The sequence below is a fragment of the Dendrobates tinctorius genome, unplaced genomic scaffold, assembly GCF_039654945.1.
Source record: "Dendrobates tinctorius isolate UK_male_01 unplaced genomic scaffold, ASM3965494v1 ptg000067l, whole genome shotgun sequence".
Taxonomy (NCBI): Eukaryota; Metazoa; Chordata; class Amphibia; order Anura; family Dendrobatidae; genus Dendrobates; species Dendrobates tinctorius.
The window spans coordinates 2,314,743-2,328,630 of record NW_027361735.1 but is presented as its reverse complement, the minus strand read 5'-3'; the positions used below and the strand labels follow the sequence as shown (position 1 = coordinate 2,328,630).

The 13,888-nt window shown below is 44.1% G+C and overlaps 1 protein-coding gene across 2 annotated transcripts in view; it reads left to right on the top strand.

Annotated features, from left to right (window-relative positions):
- The window catches only part of GABRG2 (gamma-aminobutyric acid type A receptor subunit gamma2), a 273,840-nt gene that overhangs the window by 236,011 nt on the left and 23,941 nt on the right, over positions 1 to 13,888 (top strand). For both annotated transcript variants that reach the window (XM_073581007.1, XM_073581006.1), the window contains exons 7-8: positions 1,524 to 1,676; positions 12,135 to 12,340. In XM_073581007.1, the coding sequence (XP_073437108.1) occupies positions 1,524 to 1,676; positions 12,135 to 12,340 (359 nt within the window). The remainder of the gene's footprint in view (positions 1 to 1,523; positions 1,677 to 12,134; positions 12,341 to 13,888) is intronic.

The window sequence follows — 13,888 nt, the reverse complement described above, 5'->3', positions numbered from 1 at the left end:
GAAATGAGACCAAAAGAACAATGCTGGATTTTTTTTTCCAACCATTTTACCGGCCTTAGATTTTTTTTTTGCCATTTCCTCTTACTCTATGCGGTAAAATTATTGCTGTCATTCAAAACCACAACCTGTTCAACAACAAAAAAAATCCCTCACATGACTAGGTCTGATGAAAAATACAAGAAAAGTTATGGTGATTTGAAAAATCAGAGAATAAAAAGGGAAATGCAGAAAAGAAAATTGACGGCATCCTTAAGGGTTAATATTGAATTTAATTTGGTTAGTGTAATTGTTACATATCACCATGTAGCTCCATCCTAAAATAATTTTAGTGGCATAGATTTGTCTCAAAATGCTGTATACAAACCACAATTTTTCTACTGTTTAGCTCTGGACGTGTGTATTATGTAATTATGATTGTGTGCATGAGCATTAGCCTTAGGGTACCGTTACACTTAGCGATGCACCAGCGATCCCGACAACGATATGATGCGGTCAGGATCACTGGTACATCGCTAAGTGGTCGCTAGTGAGCTGCCACACAGGCAGATCTCACCAGCGACATAGCGGGGGTCGGGGATCGCTACTTACCTGTCAGACGAGGCGATCCTGACGTCCTCCCGCCCGCATCCACGCCTCGCTCGTCGGCGCCACAGGAAGCGCAGCAGGAAGTGGCCGACGAGAAATGATCCAGGACGTTCTCGCGCGACCAATGATAATCAGCGGGGGAGCCAGTCGGAGGTATCACATGCGGCGATATCACTAGCAATATCGCTGCAACGTCACAAAATCGGTGACTTTACAGCGATATTGCTAGGGATATCGCAGTGTGTAACGGGGGCTTTACACGTCAAAAAGAAAGAAGACAACAGAAATTGCTTTTCCATTTCAGTTTTACCTTGAATTTGTCAGAGAAAAAGTCATTATAGAAAAGTTCTAGTGAGAAGAGATAAGATTGGACTTTGGATAAAAATAGTAAGAGAACCTGTAAGATGATGGAAAGAGACCCCAGTTTGATGTAGTAGTCTTTCTTCGAGAAACTTGAAAAGTCTCCATAATCACAGGCAAAGTAACTATTACAACGTTGATTCCAGAAGTTGAAAAATTCTGTACTCATTTACTGAATGAAGGCATTAAATGTGTTATATGCATCTCATCCACATTCGACATGTGTGCAGTGCTTGCTGGGTGAAGTGAAGGAGATATCTAGTAATAGAAATACTGTTATGGCTCAATAGACCCCATGATACGCAATCATTAATTCTCAACATTTCTTAGATAAGATTTCCATGGCTTAATTTTATTTAGCCCTCTGTGTCCAAGTCAAGCACTCAACAGTAGAAACATTTGGATGGTCAACATATTGGAAATACTTTATGCATGTGTCCCAAATGCCACCCTATGGGATAATAATTTAACAAACTGTAACAGGACCATTTAAGTGCAGACTTTGGAGCTACATCTGATTTTATTTTTGTGTTATAGTGTATGTATTATTTTTATTTTAATATTTTTTTTTTTCACAGGAGACTACGTGGTAATGACAGTGTACTTTGATCTAGCCAGAAGAATGGGTTATTTCACAATACAAACTTACATACCTTGCACCCTTATTGTTGTGCTGTCATGGGTGTCTTTCTGGATTAACAAAGATGCCGTTCCAGCTAGGACATCTCTAGGTAAGTGACTATTTGCTTTCAGGTTGTTAAATAAACATGAAATGTATTAGTTTAGTTTAAAGATATTACATGAAAATATGGTATATAAAATACTTGTGGTTTCTCCAAATGCTACAAACATAATAAAAGGCTAAGGATTGATCTGATCTATTGTGTGGGACCAGTATGTACAGAGATGAACAGGAAGTCTCCCAAAATCCCAGGACTAAAGATGAACAAATCGATTTGCAGGGCCTTGGTCCACTGGTCTCATCAATATTCCATGGCGACTGGATGGGATCTCTTAAACTGAACCTGACCGATGATGCATACTGCCCAATCCGTGGTTAGCACGTATCAGGCCCTGGCTGTGTGATCTCAGTTAGGTATGCTTGACTTTGAAATGCTGTGCTATTACAGAGAAAAGCATACTTTAAAAGCCCTTGTGGACTTTCGGTAGACCACACTATAGAAAAGTCAAACAGGTGGACCCTGGTGGCTTTTCTCCACCCTTTGTCTTAGATTGACAGATTTCTCCCTAAACAGGCATGTAGGCAGATACCTTTCACTCCAGGGAAACAGGTGGGCAGAAGCTGCCATGGACCCACACTAGAAGCAATGGAATGAAACTGAAAAGGACAAGACACATATTAGATATTATAAAGAAAAAAATTGACAGTGAGGGTGGTCAATGAGTGGAACAGGCTGTTATGAGAGGTGGTGAGTTCTCTTTCAATGGAAGTCTTGCTGGAAATATTTCAGCAGAAGCTCACACATGTAAAGAGTTCTTTATGATGGGACAGTGATTAGAAGGATTTTAATTTATTGTGTGGGACCAGAATCTTTAGTGTTAAAGAAGAAATCTCGCATAAATCCCAAGACTAGAGATGAATAACAACCGATTTGCTGGGTTCTCGTGCAGAGACCATGTCAGTATTATGTGGCTACCAGACAGCCTCTTATCTGCTATCATTCCCTATGTCTCTCCTGATTATACTAGGCCTGGTGCAACTTTGTCATTGTGGCATGTTTCATGCAAGACTTTAGGCTAGGCCTACAAAACAGAAGAAGTAAATCAATTTAATCATGCCTACCAAGGATAGTTAGAAATATACTTTCATAAATGTCTATACTATTTTATGTATGGGTTCACAAATCTGTTAATGATTCATTAAACAAGAATCTCTCAGCTTCAAATTACCATAGTTGTTGGAAAAATGGCCACAAACACAAACATTAAAGCAAGTGTCTGCGGTCAGACAGCCCTTTCAAAGACTACAACAAACATCTGTAGCCTACCAGAGGTTGTATTGATGTTTCTGTATGGAGAGCTCTATGGATCTCTTTGCTAGCAGTTTATGGTAGTTGTATGAAACATACATGGAGAGTTTTGCATCTGTGGTGTCACCAGGAGTATGGTCGCCACAGTGGCATTGCCTTCCTCTAGGGAGGGTGATGTCAGGTTTGGAAGCAATGAAGGGTCTTTCTAGCAGTTAACCATGACATGCAACACAGTTCCCACTCCGGGCCAGCAGAGGGAGCTCTGAACCAGAATTGGGGGAGGAGTGCTCTCTGAGGGTCAGGAAGGGAAATGAGGAGTTAGTGTGAGGAGGCCGAAGTGTGTAGACGTGGAGAGAACCTGGGGGACTGAGCGGAGTTGAGAGCTCGTTCCCAGCTGGAGCGTATGATCTGGAGTCTGGTCTCCACGGTTGTATGGATATTGAAGGTCCTGCAACAGAAACCAGAGGAATAGAAAGCTGTAAATTCTGTAATCCCACCTAATACTCGGAGGCACAACAGCAACAGGTGAGCCAAGAGAAGAGATAGAAGGCTACAGCTGTCTGCCATACAAGGTAGATGTGAGAGGGAACAAGAAGTAGGAACTTCAGTGTAACACAGTACTGCATGTACCTCAAGTAAGCGCTAGGAAGGAGACTATACAACCTATCTCCAGAGGGAGATTCCTGAGTTGCTTCCAGGCTAATCAGCTCCAGTGCCATCTGTAATCTGGACCCTGGACTGCACTTACAAAGTAAAGGGAAAGAAACTACATTCCACTGTGTCCTTGCCTTCTTTCTGCAACTTCTTCAGCACTGCTACATCTCTGTGCCAGACACTGCACCCGCTTCCTCAAACCCTATTCTCTTCATCTACACTGACCTGGGACTACAGCCCTACCTGTGGATGGCTATAACATCACTGCTGCACCCCACCATCTGTCCCAAAGGATCTGTCTGCAGTGTCGGCTTAACACCTCCCTTGCCGAGCACCACAGGTGACGTCACGAATCACTCATAAACTTTATTCCATCACTTCACCCCCTTTTACATGGGCGCCCAGGGCCAGGGATCGGGTCACCGCTGCTGTGACACCTCCCTCTGAGAGACCGGCCCGGTACCGAGTACCCACAGCCCTGGGAGGGCGACCCACATCTCCTTATGAACAGTTGCAGTTTTTAGTATTCAGTAGCAAGCATATGGCATCTGACGGAGTTTGGCATGACTCTTTCTTTATCGCCTTATTGGGGGACACAGAGTACCATGGGAGTATGCTGCTGCTGCTAGGAGGCTGACACTATGCAAAACAAGAAAATTAGCTTCTCCCCGGCAGTATACACCCACCGACAGGCACTAAGCACCTCAGTTTGTGCTTAGTGTCTGAAGGAGGCGGACCAGGACCTCCCCAGATCCGCATCTAACCATTTTCTTTTAGGTTTTGTGTGTATATTAATCTTTTCCCATTTATTTTCCAGATTCTACACCGGGAAACAGGGGGTAAATGTTCACCCAGCTTTCCCATATCATGCGGCTGAGCGAGCAATGTGGTGTTACCCACATCGCAACTCTCAGGACCGCAGGCAGGTCCCTTTCCCTATCACCCTCGGGTGCTACGGGCTGACTTCAGGTGGCGGGTCCTAGCCAATTCCCCTCCTCACCCCTCTCCCGGTACAGGGCTCAGAGGAAGACGGCGGTCACCAGCGGTGACTATCCCTTGCAAGCAGAAAGGTTTGACGCCGTCTTCTGCACTATTCAGAGAGAGTGCGGGGCAGAGGACATTCATTCCTCATCGCGGGCCCCTGTGGTCATCCTCTTCAGGAAGCATGTGGACATCAGGTAAGCAGCCTAAAGGGCTACCATCAGTCCCATGCACGCTCCTTACAGCCTGGTAGCAGAGTCTCCTTTGAATTTCCCACCCATTCTCTGCAGCCACGTGCCTCTCTGCAGCCACACGCCTTTCATCTCCCACGCCGGGTGCCCTTCCCCTGAAGCAGCAGGCAGCGGGACCTCTCTCCCTTACTTCCCTCATCCACTGCGGCGTCACGGGCTCACCGAGCCAGGATCAGGGCTCCGGGTGCAGAAACCGGCGCGGCGCTGATTTTACTTTCACTTTCTGTTCTGCTTCGGTGCACGCCCACTGCAGAGCGCACGCTTTGTTGGCGCCATTCCTCAGCCCATCACAGGACTGCACTCTGTTCATGGATCCTCTCATCTCCGCGACCTCCACAGGGACAGGCCGGGTAGGATTGCTAGGAAGCGCGTTATCTCTAGCTCGTCTTCCAGCTCGCAAGGTCCGTCCACTCCACCCAGGCTGCTTTCCTCGTCCCCCTCGTCAGAAAACGACCTTAGGTCAGTCAATGTCTCTCAATCGGGATCTGACTCAGATGCAGATAACATGTCCAAGACTCAGGACTTGGTCGATAGTCTCATATTGGCCATTTTCAAAATGCTCGAAATAAAGGAAGAAAAAGTTCCTCTTCAGGACTGCTCCTTCCCCTTTAAACGAGCGAAACCCTCCTCCCGAACCTTTCCTAACCACAAAGAGTTCAAGACCACTTTATCCAAACACTGGGAGCCTCTTGAGAAGCGCTTCTCAGGCCGCAGGTACGTAGACGTCCTGTATCCATTCGATGCGGACCGTCCTACAAAATGGACAAAAGCTCCCGAAGTGGACCCACCAGTTTCTCGTCTATCCTCTTTGAAGCATCCGGCGCCTCTTTCTGCCCTATTTTTTGCTTTTGCCTGGGTGCCAAAAGTCATTTCAGCTTGGGCAAAAATTCTTCGCAGGGGCATTCTGTTGTCTGCCCCTCAGGACGAGTTGGCTGATCTGGCAGACCAAAATAATCATGCGGGTAAATACCTTTTGGCCGCCACCTTAGATGCGGCTGGCTGTGTAGCAAGAGCTAACAGCAACATAGTTGCTATACGCCGTATTCTTTGGTTGAAGTCTTGGAGTGCGGTTACCACCTCCAAGAAGTCGATCACTTACCTGGCATTTCTAGACTCTGTCGCCAAGCTGGATAGAATAATCTCCGATGCCACAGGTGGTAAAAGTACCTCTCCGCGGCCGTTTAGGTCCTTTCATCCCTTCCCTTCAGTAGAAGGATCATCCCAGCAGGACCGGCCCCTCTGTCTCCAGAGATCGCAGAAAACCATCGTACACACAGGCTCCCCTCTGGAGATCAAGAGGCCAACCCTCCAGGTCCTCAGGCTCCCGTTCTGGTATATTTTCCTCAAAGTGATGGGTCACCCACACCCGGAAATTCTTCCAGGGTGGGAGGCAGACTTTCCTCTTTCATGGACGCATGGCTGTCTGTTGTCGACGATGCTTGGGTCAGGTAAGTCATCATGTCCAGATACAAATCGAATTTTCTCCCCCCAATCTGGCACTTCTTCCTGTCGCGATCACCAAGACAGCGGTCCCAAATTCCAGGGTTTCTTCAAGCCGTTTCCTCCCTTCTTTCCACCAGAGTTATCGTCCCCGTTCTTTCAATCGAACGGTTTTCAGGGTTCTACTCGAACCTTTTCGTAGTTCCCAAAAAAGACGGCTACCTTCGTCCAATCTTGGACCTCAAGTTGCTCAACCGCCACGTAAGGATCCTCCACTTCAAGATGGAGTCCCTGCGCTCGGTGATAGCCTCAATGGAACCCGGGGAGTTTCTCTGTTCTGTGGACATACAGGATGCATATCTTCACATTCCTGTGTGTTTGCAACATCAAAAATATCTTCGTTTTGCGATTCAAGAAAATCACTACCAGTTCACGGCTCTTCCCTTTGGGCTAGCCTCCGCTCCCCGCGTTTTCATGAAGGTGATGGCGACAGTCATGGCCATTCTTCACTCCAGGGGGATCCTCATCATCCCTTATCTGGACGATCTCTTGATCAAGGGCTCATCCCATCAAGACTGTCTTCAGAGACTTCAGATAACCCTAGATACTCTTTGCCGCCACGGATGGATAGTCAACAAGGAGAAGTCCGTTCTGACCCCCACTCAGCGTCTGACCTTTCTGGGCATGGAATTCGACACAAATCTAGCCCGGGTGTTTCTTATGAAAGAAAAATTTGCGGCTCTCTCCAAGGGAATCCGAACCCTCAAAAGGCCAATGCCCATTTCCCTTCGGTCCTGCATGAAAGTTCTGGGGAAGATGGTAGCTTCCATGGAAGCAGTGCCTTTTGCACAATTTCACCTTCACCCCCTTTAGCTGTCCCTTCTCTCAGCCTGGGACAAAACCATGTTGTCTTTGGACCGCCCCATTCTCCTTCCTCTCAGAGTAAGGCAATCCTTGACTTGATGGGCAATGCCAGCGTCAGTTCTACAAGGGAGGTCCTTTCTTCTGCTTCAGTGGCAAGTCATCACCACCGATGCCAGTCTTCTAGGATGGGGAGCAGTGTTCCATCAGAAAATGGCCCAAGGATGCTGGAATCCGCAGGAAGCTCTCCTCCCTATCAATCTTCTGGAGATAAGAGCAATCTTTCTGGCCCTGCTCCGCTGGCAGCCTCAACTCGTAGGCAAACCAGTCCGCATTCAGTCGGACAATGCCACGGCTGTGGCGTACATAAACAACCAGGGGGGCACGCACGGCAAGCAAATAATGTCGGAGGTGACCAGGATACTGCGCTGGGCAGAACGTTACGTTCCGGCAATCTCTGCCGTTCACATTCCAGGAGTGGAAAATTGGGCAGCCGACTTCCTGAGCCATCAAGGCCTAGCATCAGGTGAATGGGTTCTTCATCCCTCAGTCTTCGATCAGATATTCCAGCGCTGGGGCTCTCCGGATGTCGATCTCATGGCATCTCGAATGAACCGCGAGGTTCCGTGCTTCGTTGCCAGGTCCAGGGACCCCCTAGCCGTCGCCTGCGACGCCCTAGTAATTCCGTGGTCCCAATTCCAACTTCCTTATCTGTTTCCGCCTCTTCCCTTGATCCCAAGAGTGGTCAAGAAGATAAAATCGGAAGGCGTCCCAGTGATTCTAGTGGCTCCAGACTGGCCAAGACGTTCTTGGTATGCGGAGCTGGTGAAAATGCTCGCGGACGTTCCCTGGAGACTTCCAGACCGTTCAGACCTTCCCTCGCAAGGCCCCCTTTACCACGAGAATTTTCAGTCTCTGAATTTAATGGCATGGCTGTTGAGGCCGCGATCCTGAAAGAATCAGGTCTGTCCAGCCAGGTTATTCAGACTATGATCAGAGCCAGAAAACCAGCCTCTTCCCGCATTTACCACAGGTACTGGAAGGCGTTTTTCCATTGGTGCAACGATAAGGGAGTCTTTCCAATGTCCTTTTCCATTCCATCCACAATTGGTTTTCCCCAGCCTGGGTTGGATGCAGGTCTGTCACTCAGTACCCTCAAGGGCCAGGTCTCCGCTCTATCTATCCTCTTCCAAAGAGAGCTCGCTCCCTTACCGCAGGTTAAGACCTTCCTCCAAGGGGTCACCCATGTGGCCCCTCCTCATCATTCGCCGATAGACCCGTGAGATCTCAATCTCGTCCTTAGCGCTCTCCAAAAGGCGCTGTTCGAGCCTATCCAGGACATTCCCTTATCTCTCCTCTCATGGAAGATAACCTTCTTGATTGCCATTACATCCATCAGAAGAGTTTCCGAATTGGCGGCCTTGTCATGTCGTTCCCCTTACCTGATTCTCCATCAGGATAAGGTTGTCCTCAGGCCCATTCCTTCTTTTTTTCCAAAGGTGGTATCCTCTTTTCACATCAATGAGGATATTGTTCTCCCATCCTTTTGTCCTGCTCCTTCTCACCCTCTTGAGAAGTCACTTCACAAACTGGATGTACTTAGAGCCTTGTGGGTCTATCTCGCCAGGACCTGTTCTCTTCGTCAGTCCGATTCACTGCTGGTCATCCCTGAAGGTCGCCAGAAAGGGCTTCCGGCATCCAAATCCACGATCGCTCGCTGGATTCGTTCTACCATTCTGGAAGCGTATTGACTTCAGGAAAAACGGCACCCTCCGGGAGTGAGAGCTCACTCCACCCAGGATGTAGCAGCTTCGTGAGCCGTTTGTCACCAGGCTTCGGCTTCACAAATTTGCAGGGCTGCGACCTGGTCGTCCTTGCACACTTTTGCGAGGTTCTACAGGGTTCATACCCAGATCTCGTCTGATGCAGTTGTTGGTAGGAAGGTTCTGCAGCCGGCGGTGGCACACCGTCCGACCTAAGCCCTTCCTGTTCTTTCGTTCCTTATTGCTGTTCCCGCCCTTGGGACTGCTTTGGAACGTCCCATGGTACTCTGTGTCCCCCAATAAGGCGATAGAGAAAGATGGATTTTTGGTTCTTACTGTAAAATCTCTTTCTTCTTTCTTGGAGCCTTCATTGGGGGACACAGCTCCCTCCCTGTTTAAGTTGTACCGTGTTGGGTCTTTGAGTTCCTTGTTGGGTTGGTACATATGTTTAGAGTTTTTCGTTGCTTTTCCTACTGCTTTCTCACCAACTGAGGTGCTTAGTGCCTGTTGGTGGGTGTATACTGCCGGGGAGGAGCTAATTTTCTTGTTTTGCATAGTGTCAGCCTCCTAGCAGCAGCAGCATACACCCATGGTACTCTGTGTCCCCCAATGAAGGCTCCAAGAATGAGATTTTACAGTAAGAACCAAAAATCCATCTTTTTTACACAGTGGCACATGAAGTACGTACAGTAAAATATTTTTACAAACCTTTACACTGTACAGAAGCAGCTGTAAGATAAATTCATACTGCTATAGGACTGTAAAGCTGCAATGCTTGTATGGTACCTTAATACATTAGCTTTAGGCAAAGAACTGATGAAGATTTATACAACTAATTAAATGTAATTGATTTAAATTACTTAATAGTAAAAAAAAGTTTAAAGCTAACCCCTTCCATTGTAGTAGAACTATCATTTGATAAAAAGTGTGTGAATGTGTGTGTGTCTGTGTGTGCATGTATGTGTGAAAGTGTATGTGTGTGTATGTTTGTGGGTGTCTGTGTGTATGTATGCGTGTATGCATGCATATGTGTGTGTGAGAGTGTGTCTGTGTTTGTGTGGGTGTCTGTGTGTGTGTGTGAATATTGGTGTCTCTGTGTGTGTATGCATGTATGTGTGTGTGTGTCTGTCAAAAATAGTTGTTTTTGTTGTACATATATTTTTAAAACAGTTTTGGTTGTTCAAATCTTTTTTTTCAGATCTAAAATAGCAGATTGGTGCATGCTGCAATTTTTACACACAAATTATCTTTCTATGTGTAAAAACGTTCAAGTGAACTGCTACATTGATTGTATTTGCAGTTGTGCTGTCCCTATGCTACTCCCTAATGCACTCATCTGAATGAACCCTAAAGTGCATCTGTCACGAGTTGTCATAATACAAACTGAACATGTTAATAAATAGCTTTCTCTCTCTCCAGAAGGTGCTGGTGTACTTCCTTTGAAATTCCATGTCAGAATAGCGCCATAATCCATAGATAAATATAAGAATTTCTTGAGCCCATGTGGAGCAGACTCATGACATGCTCATTTTATTATAAGCAGATTTATAAGATTATTTTTATACTTGTTTTTTAAACTAACAGCATCAGCCTCATCTGGTCTAAGATATCAATTTAATAATAAGAGCAGTTAATTTTGTGAAATCTAGTGATAGATCTTCTTTAAAGTTTTAGAATTGTATGGTTAACTGTGCAATGCTATAGTAGTAGCAGAATAAACCAAAAACAAAACACAAAGCAAATATCCTTAAATAAAAAAATAAATTGCAAAAATTGCATCAAGGTAGTAATAATAATAAGGATATTTAGTAAACATAATTTTGATCAAAATAATGTACAAGCCATCCCGCCACGTCACGGCAACCCTTGTGGGACAGTTCTAATTCTTGTATTTAAAACCTTTCCACTTGTCAGGTGACATAAATGTGAACAAGGACCGAGGGACTGAACCACCAGTAATAGAATAGGCCAGACAGGATGGATTTCCTAACTCAGAAGCGGGGCGGTCATGCCCTAATATGCACAGAATGTGCATTGAACTAAATGAGAAACTGGGTTTAAGCGGAAAAAGTAAATTAATGTGTATGCAAAATGTAATTGCATATGAAAGTAGTTGCAGAATGTAAAAAAAAATCATTGTTTTCTTATTTTGACTCTCCACAGCAAAGATACAGAATTAGCAATTACACTACTGGCATCTAATGAGTCAACTTTAGCTACATCCAAGTGGGTGTCATCAGATTACAGCTCATACAAGGAGAAGAAGTACAGCAGGCAACATTGAAAGTATCTAATACACCCACTAGGGTTTAACTAAAATTGTCCATTTGGGTGTCAAATACTTTGCAATACTTTAATTGCAAATATTAAGAAAAGTGAAAATGGCATCTACTGCATGGGAGGAATCAAACTAAGCAAAAGCACGTGTGAAAAAGACTTGGGTATACGAATAGATCACAGGCTGCACATGAGTCAACAGTGTGATGCAGCAGCAAAAAAGGCAAAAACAGTACTAGGATGTATTATGAGAAGCTTAGAGTCTAGATCATGTGAAGTAATTATCGAAGACTGGTTAGAGGATTTGGGAATGTTTAGCCTGCAAAAAAGAAGAATAAGAAGAATCTGAATAACTCACCAAATATCTGAAGGGATGTCACAGTGTAGTGGAATTATCCTTATTCTCATTTATACATGCACACATGAGAAGCAATGGAATGAAACTGAAAGGGAGAAGATATAGATTAGATATTAGAAAAAACTTTTTGACAGTGAGGGTGATCAATGAGTGGAACAGGCTGCCATGAGAGGTGGTGAGTTCTCCTTCAATGGAATTCTTCCAAAAGAGGCTGGACAGACATCTGTCTGGGATGATTTAGTGAATCCTGCATTGAGCAGGGGGTTGGACAAGATGACCCACGAGGTCCCTTCCAATTCTAACATTCTATGATTCTATGATCTCAGCAACGGTGAGACCAAATAAAGAAAGTTTTATTCTTCTTTGCAGCCACTATAACATTGTATCCAGCTCAACACATAAAAAAATTGGTGAATGGTCTTCTTTAATGCATAGGCTCTGGTCTGTTTTATAACCTACTGTGATACTCAGAGGATCTTATGAAAATTTAGTATGTGATATGTATCATTCACAGGGTGATAAAACAGTGTAGTACTATAATATTATGCATTTTGATGTTAAATGTAAAAGATCTTGGTTTCTATTGTACTGAAACGTAATTGCTTTTCTCTAGGTATCACAACTGTCCTGACAATGACCACTCTTAGTACTATAGCTCGGAAATCTTTGCCTAAAGTGTCCTATGTGACAGCAATGGACCTCTTTGTCTCTGTCTGCTTCATTTTTGTATTTTCTGCCTTGGTGGAATATGGAACACTTCATTATTTTGTCAGTAACAGGAAGCCAAGTAAGGACAAAGAGAAAAAGAAAAAGAATCCAGTGAGTATGGTGAAAATATTAATAATTTCATACTGTAAGTCCCCAAAATATCTGTTGGCTGGTATTAATATATTAAATTTTAATGCTTAACATATGTAATTAAATAATCAAGGTAATTAGTAATGTACATGTAGCATCAAATGTATATTCTGCTGCCTCTTAGACACTGATACAGAAAGGGTGCAGATACAACGCCCTTTCATTTCTGTCTAGCGTTCACTGTAAAGTTCTAGACGTGTTTTTCAGTCTGTGGGCGTTTGAAAACATTGAAACATTTTAATATGTCCTAATATACCAGTGATATATACAGTATATGAATGCATTATGGTAATGCTTTAAAATATTTATATTTCAATTAAATATTGTATTAAAGAATTTGTATATCTAAAATGTCCAAAATAATTAAATGGTTTCATAAGATCCTGCTATGATCTCTATATTAGACATTATAGGTAGTGCCAAACCATTCAATCTTTCTGACATGTCTCAATGGAGAAGCATCATTAATGTAATTTCTTAAAGCACCACTCCAGATTTTTTTATATCAGTGCTGGAGTTGTGCTACTACCGCAAGATCCCTCCACCTAATGTTATTCTCACCACTTGCTGTCTTCAGCTCTTCCCAGCACCGCTGTGGTCCTGTGCCGCCATCCTGTGACCAAAAGTTATGACTGTCTGGAAGTTCTAAGTAACAGTAACAAGCTCTCAATGCAAGTCTATCAGAGTCAGAATAAGGCTCTCAAACACTTGCACTGAAAATTGACCTCAATTTCTTTCCAGAAAGCACAGATGCAATCCGACAGGTCACAAATTGCCTGAGATCAACTGGAGCAGAGCTGATAAAAGTTGAAGACGGTGGCTGGTAAGGAAGTTAGTCAGGGCATGGAACTTACATTAGTAGCATCACTCCAGCTCTGCAACAAAATGCTGGGGTGGGGATTTGAAGAATTGTCGGAAATGTTTTTGCACACAAAGTGTGCAAGAATGTTGTATTTTAGTAGTGGTTGTTGATTGAAGTTGTCTACATCTACCATAGTAAATATAACGTTGGACTGTTCAAAACATAAGTTAATACTGATTTCTGTTTCCACTCATAACTAGAGTCAGATGTTCTTATAATCTGCTCAAGGGTCTCATATGATAGATATCTCCATTTAAAGCACCAAGGACCTCCAGAATATGCAACATCCATGGGAATAATCCTCTGCTGCTACTTCTATGTAAAAAACAGGCATCCAACCATAGTATAAAATGGTAAAAATTGATTTCATTTAACGCCAATGTATTTTTAAAAAAACAAAAATAAAATAGTATATATAGTAATTGAAAAATATGGTTGTGTACACAATTAGTCAATGAAATAGCATCAGTTTTTGTGAGGCTGTTTATTATTATTATCATCCATTTTTATAGCACCAGTTATTCCATGGCGCTTTATATGTGAAAAGGGGGCATACATAGACAAGTACAATAAACATGAGCAATACAAAGCACACACAAGTACAAAAGGAGAGAGGACCATGCCCACGAGGGCTCACAGTCTACAGG